This window comes from Microtus oregoni, unplaced genomic scaffold, assembly GCF_018167655.1.
Source record: "Microtus oregoni isolate MIOR12 unplaced genomic scaffold, Mior012 000030F_ref0000283, whole genome shotgun sequence".
NCBI classification, from domain to species: Eukaryota; Metazoa; Chordata; class Mammalia; order Rodentia; family Cricetidae; genus Microtus; species Microtus oregoni.
The window spans coordinates 24,229,946-24,248,373 of record NW_024543089.1 but is presented as its reverse complement, the minus strand read 5'-3'; the positions used below and the strand labels follow the sequence as shown (position 1 = coordinate 24,248,373).

Genomic DNA, 18,428 nt, shown 5'->3' with positions numbered 1-18,428 from the left:
ATTCAACAAGGAAGCACAAATTTCCCTTCTTGCTGAATCTGTAATATCTTTCACATAATAACAATTCCAAAATGCATATGCAGCATTTGCTCATTCTGAAAAGGTGTTTGACAGTACCAAATAAATTAAAAAATAAACACTATCATCCCTTTTAGGCTTTTCATTCATACAACATTAAACCAAACATGGAATTACAGCTAAACGTTCAGTGTGATTTGAAAAGAATCACAAGATCAATGATATAAATTATGTATTCATTATATATTGGTGGTTTTTAAAAAATGAATATGGCTAGTGCCCAAAGTACCAGTGTCCTTGTCCATGGAGACTCCCTCCTGTGCGTCTTCTGTGTCTAGCAGCAAGGGTTCAGGTATGCACTTTTCCTGACCTCACTGACACATAGAAGAATTTTAAAACAAAGATTTGAAACTTGGTCCATGTATCCTCAACATAAAAGTAGAAAAAAAGAAAGGAGATGGAAAAGAGTGTAAGTAGGACAAAAGCTTCCTTTCTAAATCCCAAACGAGATCTGCTGGAAGTTCACACAAAAGCGAAGTGTTTTGGAGTAAAATCATAAAATGCACTCATTCTTTCAAGAGGTAAAAGTGAGAAGTATATAAAGAGGTAAGAAAAATGTGGTCAAACAGAATGTTACATGACATTTTGATTTGATTAAATATGAACCATTTTTATCTATATGAAAAATTTCTCCTAGCAACACAAAAGAAAACCTTTAAATTAAACTTAAAGTCAAAATAGCAGATGGAATTTGTTTAAGACATCTTCACACAAACTTCAAAATTCATGAAAATAACATTTTATGTATTTATATTTATCAGTGGTTACAGTTTGTAAAAAGTAAAGAAATGGTAAAATGTTATTAAGTGGAAAATGTACAAAGCAGAAATTATGTTTCAAAAAAAACTTCATTGTGCAAATGAACCAGTTTCCAAACAATTTTTATTACAAGATATACTTTTAAGATGAACTAAAAATCAATTATTACATTTTTTTAGTGTCAGGAAATATGGAAAACAGTTTGAGTTGAATTTGATGGATTTAGAACTTTTGAGTTGTACGTATCTATTTTCTGCATGTAAATTCCACAGCCTAATGTAGGCTATATAACAAAACTAAAACAAACTTAAATCTGATTGGAATGGACTAACGACCATCATTGCATAGTTGCAAATGCCCATGGTAAATAATAAAATACAGAACTTTAAAAAAAAAATCCTCTGGTATAGCATTCCTGGAAAAAAAATTTTAACGTCTGGATGCCACCCTAAAAGTAATGTCTCATTTCTATAACCTCATTCAAGTAGTCATAATGTTCCTAAAATCTGTAGTATGTGTGATGAGATTGTCTGATTTATATAAAACCATGCTGGAATAACTGGAACACACTCAGTTGTATGTCTAAAGAATTCACCTGTTTGTATTCTCTTTATCGCACTTCTGAGTAATATAGGAGTAGGTAGATAGGTGTAAAATATCTAGAGGATTTTTTTAATCTGTAAAACATTTGTTTTAATAATTTAATAAGTTAAAATCTTTCTTAGGAAAATTAATGGTCACCAAAGACAATAATGCATTAATATATCTTATGTGTTCCTGTTGTGCAAATTTTGGTGTAAATACTTTCTTAAATACAAAAATTAGTTTGCAGGCCAAATTCATCACTGTTGAAGAAAGTACATTAGTATGGCTTACTTTGGAATTAATTCTCCTAACTCAATAAAGTAAACTCTTCATCTGATTCTTAACAGACATACTTTTAAGCCAATTGTTTTCATAGGATCATACTTAGATAACTCACACTAATGTCTAAAGGACTTTACTATGAATCATCAAGCAATGTCCTAATACTATGTACAGATAGAAATAGCCCAGTGTGCTTTTACCATTATTCACATTCAAGAATTTTCAATTCAGTGTTTTCCTTCAATTGTCTACCATGCGATGGACTTAGATTCTTGCATCCTCCCAAAGAAACTGACACTTTTCTTACTTTTCTACTTAAAACTGCTGCATTTTAAACACAACGAACTGACTTTACAGAAGTGGTATGCTCAATGTTCTGATCAAGAGCTTAACCAAGCACTGTTTTTGTTTGGATTTTTATTTTTCAATTGTGGCATGCCATTCACTCAACTCTGACCTGCCTACTTAGTCATTTGAAAACAAGTTACAATCTTTAGTAGATAGCATGGTGATAAATCAAGCTTCATTTCTATGTATCAGCTTCTAAATTATATCACAAACTAAAAAGCAATTAATGGTTCTTTAAAATATGCTTGACCAGAGGGAAGACATAATGAATATGCATGACAAGAAAACAAATCAAATCCCATTTTCAGAATGTTTAACATCGTTTATTGTAAACCAGCTCCCCCTCCACCTTATTATAATGAATCAACTTTTTCCTTTCTACAGTAAGGCCATAGCTGGTTTTTATTTCTGACTAGTTACCCAAATGTGTTTTCACATAAGCAAAACTGAACATGCTGCTATTAATCACCATAAACTTTTAAAAAGTGTGATTTCATGGATAACTGGTACTTTGGGAATTTTATAACCCTTTTGGAGTCTTAGCCGGCACATCTCCTCTGCAAGTTCATTCCAGAAAATGTGCTTTGTCTTTTCTTTAGTAATCTGAGACCACTCTAAAATTAAGGCCATCAGGGAAATAGCAAACTGGATGATGCATTTTCTTGTAGTGTTTTTTGTTTGTTTGTTTTACACTACAGCATGATCAAAAGATCTTTCTGAGACATTATCAGGCACCTGTAAAATAAAACATGTGTTAATGCAAGTTTTATGGATTATAGTAGAAAAGCAAAGCTTATATTTCTGGTATCCATGTGTGCATGTGTTTTGTGGTGTAAATGTATGTGTATGCATGCCTGTGTGTGAGCACATGTGTACAGGTACATGTGGAGACTGGAGGCTGATGTTGGGTTATCTTTCTTGATCATTTTCTACCTTATTTAAGCAGGTTCTCTCACTGGAATCCAAAGCTCACAGATTCTGCTAGTCTAGCTAGCCAGCTTGCTTGGTGATCTTAGCTGAGCCTCCTACATGTTAGAATTAGAGGCAAGGCATTAGGCCAGCCCAGCATTTACATGGGTGCTAGCAATCGGAAGTCTAGTCCTCAGCACTGCACACGAAATATTTTATCTGCTGAGCCATCTCCCCAGGCTCTTATATTTATGACACCAATTTAATTTCACTTGCTTCCTATTCTACCATGCTGATGAAATTTACTGTCTCTATTATATGAAACTTGGAATGAAGAAAAGCCACTAGTAGTAGAAAGAGTACAGAATAGTAAGAAAAGCAGGAGAAAAGAGTGAAAAATCTTGAATCCCAGCTTCCAAGGTTCACAAGCCTATGCAAACTACCTGTGAGATTGTTGCTTAATCTAAAACAAGGATATTAATTTCATAAAATCATACTGGTTGTGGACTGAAAGGAAATATGTGAAACAGTGCTTTATCATCTGGGCTACATAGATGTTAGATGTTTATGGTCCTAGCAGTACAAAGGTACATTTTGGCTACATTGATCATGTCTTTCTCTCTATAGATAGAGCTACTGAAAAGAGAAGACTTACTTTCATCATCTGAATCAAATCCAAAGAGTGTCTGACATTTCTTTTGTGCAAGGTGAGCCTCAAGTGCTTCTGCATTACAGTAGGTGGTCAGGCATTTGCCACATCGTAATCTTTCCACTGGTTTTTTACATATGTTATCTTGATCAGAACAGGCATCTACTCGATCAGTCAGAAATTTTCTGCGTTTTGGCATACTAAGGTATCGTTCATCAAGGTAACTGGGAGGCAAAGGTCTAACGTATGGCTTTGTTAAAATTAAGCCATATGAAGTATGTTCACTTGAAAGATTTGGTTTAGATGGTGCCTGAGATACTGACAGGACACTGTGTTCTTGTGATACAACATTGGTTAAAACAGAACCATTTTCTGTCCTGTTTCTGTTTATATCTGATTTCAGAGAAGGATCTGACGCAACTAACAGTGTTTGCTCTATTTCACTGTGTCCATTGACTAAGTCACTGGTACTATGACTATTTTCAGGATTTGGCTCTATGGCAGGCATCTTTTGGTCTATCAAGCTTATATTTGAAACAGTATCATCAGAATGTTCATTTCCATTCTGAAATAAATTGTCTGTTTTCTTTTCCATAGTGTCTATATATGTCTTTGGTTCTGTAGAATCTTTCCTTGATTTACTAGTAGAAACTGGCTGATAAACCGTTTGGTTCTCATCACTAGAAGAAGGGTGTATTTCCTGATGATTAAGAACTGCTTCACTCAGTTGTACAGATGATTCTGGTGTTTTGCTTAAGTAATGCTGGGCTTCATGTTCATATAACAGAGGAAGATCTTCAAAAAGCTCATGGCATTCTGGAAAACTACACTGAGCTTGAAATATCCGGTGACTTTTTGTATGCTGGGCAAGCTGGAATGGCAGCTTAAATGACTCATTACAATTAAAATGCAAACAAAAGTACACATTTGGATAGCTGTGTCTATTAAGGTGATCTATAAAATGTTGAGAATCTTCAAACTGCCTTTGGCAAAATTTGCATTTTCCTTTGCTCCACTTCATTACTGTTTGCCGCACATTTAAATCAGTTGGATGTACAGTCCTTGCATGCATATTTAGAAATCCAATTCTTTTAAATATCCTTACACAGCCAATAGCAGGGCACTTGAAATTACCTTCTTGGTCTGTAGCATATACATCTTTTGGATGGCAAACAGTTCCATTGATTTTATGAAGTACTGATGTTTCTTGATTCAGGTCATAATCATCTTCACAATCATCTTCATTCTCTTCCTCTTCATAGTCATCATCACATTGAGGTAAAGACTCTGAGATATTATTGAAAGAAGTGTCTGGTTTGCCATTTTCAATAGCATTCTCTGCTATACCAATAGGAATTTTAATAAATTCAGCCATGTGTTCACGGATGACCTCTTTGTTTCCATCAGTGGAAGCAGTCAATGTCTCTATTTCCAAACCCTTAGTATTTGAATTCCCATTTTCAAAAGAAATGGAAGTTTTAGAACAATTTATTTCTTCCAGAGTGATGACTTCTGGATCATCCTGTTGTGCTGTAGCAATCTGTTGCCTCTGGATCTTCTTAACATGGTTTTTTAAATGCTTCTGCATAAGTCCTCTGTTCCTAAATTTTCTACCACAGATCACACATGAAAAACTGCCTTTTTTCTGATGAGCCTGAGCATGTCTTACAATGTGGCCACCAAGGAATTCCTTGTTACATAACATGCACCGATGCCTTGGGACACTGTGATCCACTTTGGAAGTATTAAGAGCACTGAGGCTTCTCTTTGCATTAACGTGGCCTTTAGACGGCACTCCAGACACATCATCAAGATCCGTCTCTCCAGTGCTCTGATCAGTCAGTGTGTCAAGCCCTTCACCCACACTCTGCTGCTCCACTGTCTTTCTTAGACTACCTGCACAATTCTCCAGTGTATTTTCATTCACAAGTCTCACTGCTGTCTTATCACGCAGTAATGCCACACAGTTTTTCTTAATCATTACAAAGTTCCAAAACTCAGGATCAAAAAATAATCCTTTTTTCAAAATTGGAAGTAATTCAAAACGAACACGATTTTGAACAGTACTTGCACCTTCACTGTACTCTTCATCAGGGCGTCTGTAAAGCTCTTCAACAGTGTGGTAGGCCTCTACGGATCGCTCAAGAAAAAATACTGACAGAGCACAAACCCTGACGATTTCTAGATCATTTGGCAAAAAATGTGCGATGGTCTTATAAATAAGACATTTAGTTTCAGGATCATCATGAAGATCAAGCTGAAGGGCACAACCACATATTTCAACACAAATTTGTAAGCCTTCTTCTTCAACCTAGAAAAACAAAAATAGTTCTACTAAATATAACTTAAAAATCATTATTCAAACGGCTTTCATGTTTAAATACAACTCCAAAAAGAAAGCTTTATGAAAGTGTTCCGAAGTATGGGAAAGATTCCTAGTGTACATCTCTTCAATAATTATGTTTTTACCCTTATGTAGCACATATCTTTTATTAAATGGTAATAACCTGATAGGGTTTTATATTTAATTTTCAAGAGTGACAAGACCAATAACCACAATATAAAATACTTACAAACTTTATTTAGACTTTCTTTCAATTCTGGGCTCATTTGGAGGATCATTCTCATTCTCTGACAGAAAGCTCAATGCATACTATTTCAAATAGATGCCAAGAAGTAATTAAATTATTTTTAATACCTGTGCAAATTTTGTCATTCTAAATAGTACTTATAATATTGGTATATTGTTATTACTATACAGACTAGGCAATTTCTTCATATTTATACAAATATGAAAGGGGCATCATACAAATCTAATAAAGTAGAATAATAAGCCTACTAGAAATTGTATGAAAATAAGTCAACCTTTACTTCTGCTAATGATAATTATATTAGCTTTCACTACAGAATATTTTGTTGATCTACTGCAGTCAAGTTTATTCCTGTAATGGTTAAAATAATGAATACTTATTTGAATAGGACAAGAAATCACAATGTATTTATGTTATAAGGTATCTGTGTATGTTGCATGTCATACTGCCTACATATGGTTATGGATTAAAGGAAAGAGTAACCATTTGTAAATCTTCTTAGTCTCTTATATTCTGGTAATCCCACTTAACTACATACAGGTTTACCATCAACTAAGATTTTTTCTGAGACAGTTAAGGGGTATTATCAGATCATTTGTAAATTAATGTTCAAAACCAGAACTTATTATGGTAAAAATGATAAATTTGCTTAAGTCGTAAGAAAAGCATTTCATATGGAAGCAATTGTTGTTAAATTAAGTAACAATAAACTAGCTTTCCCCTCTTTATTTCATGTACCATGCTGAATGTTTGAAGCTGGATAGAAAAGATTATGGCATACAGAGAATGCAGCCTTAAAATCTAAAAACTAAAAGGATAAATATCATATGTACCTCATCTTTAATGATTTTCATGAAAGGAAATATGACTCTCACATTAGTTGCTGTTCTTAAAAGTTGGTAACATTGATCTACAAACACTTGTTTTGAAGGATTAGATTTAAGCTGTAGTTTACTCCATATGAAAATCAACTCCCTGCAAATGAGAAAAAGACATACATCAAAAAATAGTTTATTCAAGGATAGACATTAGTTCCTTTCCCCGATTCTAGACGGTCCTATTTAGAATATACGTCAAGTAGTTATAAAAGTGCAAGCTACATGTCCTACCTTTGAGATTAACAGAAGTTAAAAGAGAAAAATAAAAAATTATAATTTTGAATTGATAGTAATGATTTCCAACAAAAGGCTGGCATGCCTAAGAAATATATAGTATTGAGTCAATACAGTTCTAATTTTAATGTACTAATACTGATGTTATAACTTTAAAACACACACTTTGACTTTTAGTGTACTACTGTCAGAACACCAGCCAAGAATGGAGTCTTGTGACCTCAGTTTCTTCAAAAACATAGAATTGTTCTGGGAATGTCTTTTCGTGTCCCTCCCATGTGTAGTGAATAGGAATGAGTTTACTTCGGATTGGCTACTGTTATTTGCTTATATGCTTCTATGGAAAAACATGGTTTTGACACGTGTGACTTGCCCCTGTGATTGTAATCTTCTTCATGTGACTCTTCTTAACCCTCAGAGTATAAAATGTCGGATGTTCTGAATAAAACTGGGGGTTGCTTGAGGCTTTAACCCAACTCATTTATTGGATTCATTCTCCCAGGTTCCAGTGCCAACTAGAGCAATAATTCTGCTAAAATACTAAAAGTAATTTTAAAATTTAAGCATATTCTAGTACGAAATTGTATCCTTTAGATCATCTTTAGATTATGTACTTTTCTGGAATATTTTTGAACAAACTATAGAGCACTTACAATATTTCACAGAAATGATTTTCCAATACATGGCCAAAGATGAACAAAAGACAAATAGGCAGGAGAATCGGAGGTAAAGGCAATGTATAAGGATTTAACTCATATTAGCATTCTTTAAAATCTGTCCTAATAGTTATACAAAGCACTGTGATTTGAAACTACTAAACTAGTGGGTGGAGAGTTTCCCTGTTTTCAAATGTTATTTACTGTGTATGTCTTGTGAGCACAGAACATGCAAGCAGACTTGGGCTCACCAAACACAGGCCCTCCTACACAAGAGGGCGTTATCCTGTAAGTAAGACCACGTAAATGTTAATTCCACTAGAAAAAATGTAACAAATCTGGTATCAAAAAGTTCTTTGGGTCAAAACAGAATAACAAACATTTTTCAGTTAAAAATTCAATACTCCATTTTTCTGTATTATGAATTTTTAAAAATGACTACTACTACTCTAGGAAGAAGTAACATTGTGTTTGCTACTCAGAGATTTTGATTTCAAATCTCCTGAAGCACCGGCTTGTGAGATGTTGGATGGGCTTGTTTATGAATCATATTTCCCAGCTACTAATGCATGTAAATCTCCTCAGTAACAATGTATGATGAAGATAATAACTGATGTTTAAAAAAATAAAAATATCCAATGTCCACTTACCTTTATTATTTAAAGACATCCCTAGTGAACTGCCTGGTATGTATTGAAGTTTCATAGTTACTAGCTTCCTACATACATTCAATATAACCTTCAAGATACCAAGAAATAACATTTGTTCAATAAATTTGTATTGGCTGATAATCTGGGGTATTTCATTTTATTTTTCTTCTGTTACTATTGTTTCACAGATGCCAAGCAGCTAACTATTCTATAATTAAGCTATTGCCTCATCCATATAATCTGGCAACTTTATATTCCTAAATGCTGAAACTTCTTAAGGAATAGTAAGATAAAAGTGTATACATGAAATGAGATTAAAGATGATGGTAAACATTTTAAATAAAGTGTTTTAATAAAATGGAGATTAAAAAAGAAAGCATGCAGATTAATTTGAATTATATTTAAAAGTATACATGGCTTAACTCTGCAACAGATTTTTAAGACAAAATGATAGCTAGAAACCAGAAAAAAAAGAAAGAAAAAGATAAATGATCCATTTAGTATTTTACAAAAGAACTTATTACAAATATATACATAGTTATTTCCCAACTTATTCCAATAATAACATTCATTGAACACAAAAGATTTGGTTTTTAATTCTTAGGTGACAAAAGTTTAATTTCCCTTTTGTCTTTATAAAATCAGGAGAGGGGTGGTCAGACTTGGTAAACAAAATTCCTGCCCTTGCTCCCCGCCCCCCCCCCCCCGAAATGGGCCTGGAGAGATGGTTTGGTGGTTAAGAGCTTGTACTGCTGTTGTAGAGAACTCTAATTTAGTTCCTAGCACCCATGGTTCATGGCTCACAAACACTAGTCAACTCCAGCTCCAGAAGATATGATGCCATCTTCTGGTCTCCAAGGGCATCTGCACTCACATGTACATGCCCATATACATACAAACACAGTTGAAAAAATAATAAAACTAAACCTTTTTATTTTAAATAGTTAAATACTTTCCTACAACCATAAGGAAAATATTAGTGCAAACTCCACTAATCAATCCTTCTGTTCATAATTTCCTCATTTCATCTTCTGCATGAGAAACACTTACCATATATAGTACATGTCCCCATTCTGGAGCTGTGGAATAAGAAAGGATTCACAGAGTTGCAAGGCTAGCAAAGTCTTTCCTTCCTTTTCAGTGTTACAGATGATATCAATCCCACTCTTGCAGTCAGTTTTCAATAAATGCTATAAGAAGAAAAGAAGAATCAGTTCCTGCCATTAACAATGTATAAAAATCTAGTTGCAGTTACTGTTCAAATACTTGCAAGTACTGGTAGATTTCTAGTTTCTTTTAGAATTATACACTATAGCAATTTCATGGTCTCACATGGTCTAGCACATGTGTTTCACAAGTACTTGTAATGTCATCAATGCCTATGGGTAAGATTCAGATTAGGAAATAATTCCTTCTTTTATTGTGAAAAGCAAAATAAATATAAGCATTTAGCTTCTTAGCACTTTAAGAGGAAAAACATGTTTCTAAGTTTCTGTCTGTATCATACCAAATATTTAGTAAGTATATTGTATTAATTCAATCTGTTATTATCAGATTCTGACTAATTCACATGAGCTTGAAGAATGGTCACCAGAGAAGACATTTAGATAATGTGATCTCTAAATCTTCGGTATTACTGCACATGAAATGCAATAACAATGGGCTTTTGTTTTAATTTAGTAAGGTCAATAAAATGTAATAGGGAAAAAGGATACCTCCCGGAACAGCTGATCTTCTACAGGTGACATAAACAGACAGGTGAAGAGTGCTTGATGGAAGTACAAGTCTTTACCGATTTCTGGGTGATTTATACAAGATTTAATAAGAGCCATTGCTTCAGGGATGCGTTCACAGGCTATTAGGTATCTGGCACGCAGTTCAAAGAACAGTGGATTTTCAGAACTTAAGTATTTGTTCACTATATTAAAAAAGAAAACATTATTACTCTTAGAAAGTATTCAGACTTTCTTGTTTAAAACTTTACAACTAAAACATCCTATCTAATTAATTGCTTAAGTAACATGTTCCATAGTAAAACTTTTTTTGAATAGTCACTTAATAAAGCTGTTAAAATGAGAATAAAACATCAAAACAGTACTCAAGAAACACTAATTGATTTCTTCTTAGTCTAAAAAAGGGGGTAAAAACAGAATTAAAACTGTATAAAGGGGGAAAATCAAATGTCCTTCTTTTAGTTCATCAATACATTAGAATGTTTAAGTGTAAAATACTCCTCCAGCCTAAGATTACACTCTTTATTCTTATATTCCCATATTCTCATTATAAAAGATTGAATGCTAAATTAGTACATTAAAACCACATTAAATCAGATTAACTGTACAGAAATGTAAGCTAAGTTAAAGAAAAATCTAATTCATGAATAATTAAATATTAAATAAAATTAGTGCAAAGTTGTACCAAAGAGGTCTATTAATGTGTTCATGTATCCCCAAGGATAACTACTAACTTATGTTTACTTTCATTTTACAAATACAAACACACTTAACTGTGTAAGTTATTTAAGCCTAACAACAACCTTAGGACAAGTACTATGCTATTCATTTTAGAGATTAAATGACTTTTCCAATGACAAAGAAATTGTAAGTGGCAGAGAATGAAGTGGAACCATATTTTATGATTTTTAAATCTAAACATTTCACAGTTATTTAAGTTTCATCAAAAGCTACTAAAGTGTTTATGGACTATATTTTATTTTGACTTAAATAATTTACTTATACTTCAGTTTAAAATGTATAAGTAAATGCTGACTTGGAATTAATGCAAAAATAAATTAGTGTCTGAAATTCACCACAAGGATTACATCCAAAAGAAGAGTCATCTATATCAATGAGGCGGTAGTGAACCTTTGCACAAAGTATTGAATGCTAGTTAGTTATAAAAGGAATGTTCATTATTTTAATGTGATTCCCACCTGAAGATCCATCAGCCTTCACACCAGCTAACCACAGGTCTAGCGCTTCCTCATAGAAGCCTAAAAGCTCCCTTAAAAGCCTAATAAACTTTCTTCTCTCCTGCACTCTTCAAAAGAATATATAAAAAATATTGTTTTATGTGTATTGTACTCAGGTTAAAAAACTAGTAAATGGAGATTATATTCAGATTAACAAACATGTAACAGCAAGTTCCTTTCCCTTCTGCTTTCTAGCATTTGTGGTTTCTTCTTGCTATCCTCTATCTTCTCTGGCCACATTTCCTAGTTTATTTTCATTATGCCCCTTATCTTTTCTATATTTTACTTTTTATATGTTTCCTCAATAAGCAAGCCTTTCCTGCCAGTTCCAACTGTCTCCCGCTGATTTTCTCTAAGTGCTTGCCAAGATCCAAACATCAAGCAGCAGCTTCCCTTGCTCCCCTTGGGTTCTTCACACTTAGCATTAAGCCCAGCATTATTGTCCCTTCACCACACACTCTACCTCATAATCTGGTACAAATATCCCAACATGTTCATCACATGTTGGTGTAAACTGTTCCCAAGTTGGAGACCTTGTCTGTTCTCTTGGGCTTTCTTATAACTGTACTTCATAAACTCCAAGATTTCAAAATATTTTCTACATTTTTGTGCTTATGCACTATGGTTTATTCATACATCTTAAGTTTTGGTGATCCAACGTATCTTAGAACTCACATTTTAATACTATGGGAAACTAAAGAATTAACAAGTAGGAGTAGAGAAGTGAACCTCCTCCTTCACTTCAAAGTAAGAAACTTTGGCTCACAAGAGTCCACTGTGGATCTGTATGGCTAAGAAGGATGTAAGTAATGAGAGGATAAGACAAAATTTTATTAGTTTAGGAAATACTATCCTATTTGAAATTTAATTGATTAATTCATTCATCATGTGATCATTCACCCAATATGTGTCAGTATTAAGTAATTGCTGTGCACTGGGTACTTGACTAACTATAGAATAAGATACAAGAATGTGTTGCCATAGTAACAGGGATAATAAATTCAGAGTTCCAAGCTTTACAAAAGAACTCCTATGCAATGAATATTCTGCATGCTATTTTTATGAAAGAAAGTTTAGGGTTTGGGCTTTAAGCAACAACAACAATAAAAAGCATTCCTAGTTAAACAGATTTTAAAAATGTAACTGTAGGGATAAAAACAAACAACCTGTATTACCCAGTAAATATGTCAACAGTCTTAGTACCATTACTAGAAAGAAATGTAACAAAGCTGGTGTCAAGAAGCACTTTGGGCCAAGTTAGAAAAGAAATGGTTTTGGTTTTGACTCTCCTCAAGTACCTATCTCCTGAGATGCCGGTTGGGCTTTAAGAATAGCTTGCAACACTGGATCCTCCCATGGGCCACCATCTCTAATGATTCGAGTCACCAGTTCCAGATTCACATTTCCATATCTGCGGAGGTGATTCTGGCATTCCTACGAGAGAAAAGTCATTTTGGCTTTGTGAATTTAAAGGGGTTAAAAACTACTTGATTATCATTGTCCGTAAAGTGGCTGATGGCCACATGACAGCTACTTTATTATAAGAGAAAATGGCACCACTGTAAACTAAGTAGGGTGGCAAAACTCGATTAGTAACAAAGAGGCTTAATGCCAAAGGTTACACAGATAAACATAATCAGTCCTAGAAAACTCACGTTAAAAGAGGGATAAAATGTAATAAAAGAGGAAAACTTACAGGTGAATCACTTGTAGTGAAAGAGCCAGGTTGCAAAAAGCTGAAAATTAAATGCTGTTAAACTTACATATGGATTCAGAAAGTCCCTGCAAACAAAGGCAGGCAAGAGCCTAAGGGGAGGTGCTAAGAATGTACACTCTACGCACAGGAAACAAAGGTCCCTTGCTCTGACCTGAACTAATGCCAAATCTTCCATTTCCCTTTGTTTGGAATTAGCAGATGAATAAACAACAGACTGAGGAAAGAAATCAAACCTGTAATATGAGCAGTTTACATCAGGTTTTAGATAAAGGTAAGTTAATAAAATGTGTAGTATTAAGTACTCTCTATCTTCTATATTTTTTTAAAGGGGTGAACAAGTGTCTCCTTAGGATATAAACATTCATGTTGTAATAGGAGCGGCGGGGCTGCATCCCCGGCACCCGGCTGCCCACATGGCTAGCTTATGCCCCGAAATAACACACAAACTGTATTCATTTAAACACTATTTGGCCCATTTTTATCTAGCCTCTTCTAGGCTAATTCTCGCACCTGGACTAGCCCATTTCTAATCATCTGTGTTGCACCGCTAGGTGCGCTTACCGGGAAGATTCTAGCCTATGTCCATCCTGGGTCGGAGCTTCATCGAGTGTGCCTCAGAGAGCAGAGCTATCCCCGCATTTGCCCAGGAGAGGGGAGCATGGTGTCTCTCTCGGAGACGTCTGCTCCAGAGAAGAGAGCTGTCGAGTCTGAGCTCACTTCCTCTTCCTCCCAGCATTCTGTTCTGTTTACTCCTCCCACCTATGTTTTAACCTATGAGGGCCAAGCAGTTTCTTTACTGCTTAACCAATGAAATCAACAGATTGATATATGACACTCCCACATCACATTTATTTATTTATTTATTTATTTTTGATTGATGTGCACTGGTGTTTTGCTGTGGTGTCGAGTCCCCTGAAACTGCAATTACAGACAGTTGTGAGCTGCCATGTTGGTGCTGGGAATTGAACTCGGGTCCTCTGGAAGAGCAGTCAATGCTCTTAACCACTGAACCATCTCTCCAGCCCCTATCTTCTGTATTTTTTAGATATGCACAATGCTTTTAAATATCTTTCAACATATTGTGAAATCTGTAAAGGAGATTAATTTGGTTTACTTAATCTTACTGAGTGTGATGCACTGTCTTTAAATATAGATCCTTTTTTCTTTACTTGTTCTGTTCTTTCTGGATATTAAAAGCTGTTCAGGAAACTTAGAATTTTGAAAAATGGACAAAAACAGTAAATTTACTTTTAAAAATTAAGCTGAGCTTGAACCTTTAAGAAAAAAAAGATGACAATCCAGGCAGCAGTCTATGAATACAGTTGAATACTATCTGCACAGCAATTAAAGCACAACTGCAAAAAGTTTATTCTGTACTTACAAACTACCTCAGGCAGATACCTTAGCATTAAAGAAATATTGCTTCAGTATTTTTTTAAAAGGTGTTAAAATTTAATAACAAGGGCTGGAGAGATGGCTCAGTTGTTAAGAGCACCGCCTGCTCTTCCAAAGGTCCTGAGTTCAATTCCCAGCAACCACATGGTGGCTCACAACCATCTGTAATGAAGTCTGTGCCCTCTTCTGGCCTTCAGGCAGAGTACTGAGAATACTGTATACAAAATATATAAATCTTTAAAATTAACAAATTCATGGTGGCAGATACTTTTTTGTATTAACCTATCATGTTTTATATTATTTGAATATTACATTTTAAGCTAAACATTATTAAAAGCTAAAAGTACTATTTTCACTTTCTGGTAAGGAAAAAGGAGGTTTTATTTATTTTATTAAAGAACAAGATGGGAAAAACTGAAAAACAAAAGTTTCAATTGGGGTAACCCTGTTCTTTGGGCTCAATCTGTTCAGGCTGTTGGGCTCAATCCATCCTCCCACCTCAGGCTTCCAGGTAGTAGGAACTAGGAGGGCACCACACTATAGAACTCAAAGATTTTAAGTTTTGGTTTGTTTGGTATTTTTTTATAACAAAAAAATGTATATCATCAAGTATGTCAAAAGATAATTAAGTTCAGACATTAGGAAATAAGTTAACTCCTAAATGTTATTTAAGGGTGTTCCCAAATTAATACAAGTAAAAAAGAAAATACTAGAGTCAGCAAATTAGTGAACCTCACTGTGCTCTATCAATTCATCTGTCTACTAAAATAACCTCCTATGTCATAAGATTGTTGTGAGGATTAAATAATACTATACAGTACGAAAGGGTTCTTGGGATATTATCTCACACACAGTAAGCACTCACTATAGCTTTCATTTCTTACAGCATTTTATCACTTTGAAAAAAAGTGTGTGTACATGTGTAAAATATATTTTAGGATACCTACTTGCCTGAGCATTAAAAAAATGCATTTTCTCATCAGCATGTTAGAACATTTATTATTAAGAGTTATGTCAAGGGAGGTGGAGTTTGTGTAATGGCAGATGAATGAATTACCAGCCATAATGTCAACTATGCTGAGGTATTTAGAACTGGACTGAAGTCTGTTAGTGTATATGTGAGTTTCCTAAGAAACAAGTGAAAGTTAAGCTTAAACCCTATAAAAACAGAAGTTTCAAAGCCCCCTATTTAGAGCACTGAAAGTTCTTCAGAAAAAGCTGTAACAATCTTTATATATCTTACAGCTATCACCCCCAAGAAAATTTAAGTAGCTGTAGTTCTGTGGTGTGTGTGTGTGTGTGTGTGTGTGTGTGTGTGTGTGTGTGTGTGTAAGGGATGAGGAAACTCTGTTTCCCAGACTTCTCCCAAACTCTTATGCCAAACAAACCCATCTCAGCTTCTGTTCTGACCAGGATTACAGTACTTTTGTAAACAGATCCAAAGAGTTTTATAGACACATGCAGACTTTAAAATGGCAACCCGTTTAGGATGGAAAAAATAAATCTTACTTCAGAACATTAATCCCATTTTACAATCAATTCTGAAGGAAAAGTGCATCCTGTAAGATACTTTTTAAACTACCCATCCTCATCTAATTGTATGGTCTATCAGTGTTATTTTCCTGGTATGTTTGTGTGTATGTGTGTGTTTGTATGTTTGTGTCAGTGTGCTAAATTCTGGAGAGCATTGCTATGGTAAATAAACAAAGATGAAACATTACAGTGGAGTGTAAGTTTCAAAAGACAGAATGAAAGAGAATAAATGAATCTGAGCATAGTTCCCTTCTTTAAGTAGTACAAACGGTGTTTTGCATGATATTCAATCCAACACATACAGAGTTGCGAAGAAAGCACGTACAGCACCATAGAATTGCTTTCTCCCCTAAAGCAGGGTATATTTTTATATATACCTCATTTCAGAAATAACACATGGATGTACAAACACCCTCCTCTACCTTAAACTATTTACTATTACTACTTAATGCAGCAGGCTTATTATAATTCTTTAGATATTTTCTTTCAATCTTGTGCCTTTGCCAGGTATAGGAGAAAATACAACTCTTCACTTTTCTTTGAGAATCGATTGTAAAATGGGATTAACATTGTTCTGAAGTAAGATTTTTTTTTTCCATCCTAAAGTCCACATGTGTGTAGAAAACTGTATTTCAGTGTTTGGGTCTGTTTACAAGCTGGTTTGACCCCTTCATCAACTTATAATTAAAAATGTAAGGCCCACCTGCATCTTCTTCTCCATTCCTTGTCTACAATAAATTCCAAGCTCACACTGTATTTGCCTGTGCCTTTTTCTCATATCATTACTCAACAAATTCCACAATGCTATCTAAAACTAACCTATTAAGTCGAATAATTAATTGATGTATTATCTTTCACATTTCCACTTTTTTTTGTTAATATTTATTTATTATGTATACAATGTTCTGTCTGTATGCCTGCAGGCCAGAAGAGGGCACCAGACCCCATTACAGATGGTTGTGAGCCACCATGTGGTTGCTGGGAATTGAACTCAGGACCTTTGGAAGAGCAGGCAATGCTCTTAACCACTGAGCCATCTCTCCAGCCCCTCACATTTCCACTTTTAAGAAGTCTTTACTTCTTAACTTTACTTTCAATCCACAATGATGTAATTATTATCTTTTCAGTATTAAAAATCTATTCTAATCCACGCTTAATTATCATATTAAGAAGAGAGTCTTGAGTGTTAGTATCTTACTTTTTAAAGATAATTAGGAGTTTATTCAAGTCTGGGGCAATGACTCAACGGGTTACAGCACTTGCTATGTAAATAACAGGACCTGGGTTTGAATCCCAAGCACCGCCATAAAAAAAATCTGGCATATACTGATTAATATCTTGCATATCACCATAGAACCTTCATCTGGCGATGGATGAAGATAGAGACAGGGACCCACATTGGAGCACTGGACTGAGCTCCCAAGGTCCAAATGAGGAGCGGAAGGAGGGAGAACATGAGCAACGATATCAGGACTGCGAGGGGTGCACACACCCACTGTAACAGTGGGGCTGATCTATTGGGAGCTCACCAAGGCCAGCTGGACTATGACTGAAAAAGCATGAGATAAAACCGAACTCTTTGAACATGGCGGACAATGAGGGCTGCTGAGAAGCCAAGGACAATGGTACTATGAGGGCGTAAGTCATAAACAATGCCACACCAGTTTGGAATTATGATTAATAGGATGGTATTTATTTAAAGGGGAAAAAACTTACAGATCGCGATAAGCCCTCTGCGCAACCAGGAAGGGAGTCTAGTCTCAGGCGGAGCAGGAAGTGAAGAGAGAGAGGAGAGGGAAGTGGCCTCTTGTTTAAAGGGAGAGAGACCACGCCCCAATGGGCTGGTATCTCAGCAGCTATAGGTTGGAGGAGCGGGAGGACCTCCCGCAACACCTCCCCCTTTTGTTTAAATAAGAGAGTTCTAAACCTACTATGAAATTATATACAATAAGTACAAATATCCTATTCTAACTAGCTTAGGTCTTGTATAATAAATAACTTGGCCAAGTCATGAGAGAAAGTAACTACATTTATATAGTCTTCAATCCCATCAAAGATCTGAGAAGGGAAATAATGTTACCTGGGTAATTAGGAAGTTCAGTAAAAGAACTTCCAAAACATGCAACAAATCACAGAAACAACTAGCTACCTGGGCAATCACCCAAAGTCACGTTAGCAGCGTTGGAGCAACCA

The 18,428-nt window shown here is 34.9% G+C and overlaps 1 protein-coding gene across 2 annotated transcripts in view; it reads right to left on the bottom strand.

Annotated features, from left to right (window-relative positions):
* Positions 1-942: 942 nt before the first annotated feature.
* The window catches only part of Znf654 (zinc finger protein 654), a 60,975-nt gene continuing 43,489 nt past the window's right edge, over positions 943-18,428 (bottom strand). The window contains exons 4-9 of one of the 2 annotated variants that reach the window (XM_041678574.1): positions 12,889-13,024; positions 10,335-10,537; positions 9,670-9,809; positions 7,077-7,176; positions 3,617-5,921; positions 943-2,787 (exon numbers count right to left, since the gene is read on the bottom strand). In XM_041678574.1, the coding sequence (XP_041534508.1) occupies positions 2,780-2,787; positions 3,617-5,921; positions 7,077-7,176; positions 9,670-9,809; positions 10,335-10,537; positions 12,889-13,024 (2,892 nt within the window). In that variant the 3' untranslated portion in view covers positions 943-2,779. Of the gene's footprint in view, positions 2,788-3,616; positions 5,922-7,034; positions 7,177-9,669; positions 9,810-10,334; positions 10,538-12,888; positions 13,025-18,428 lie in introns of both variants that reach the window. The other variant, XM_041678573.1, reaches the window with a different exon arrangement.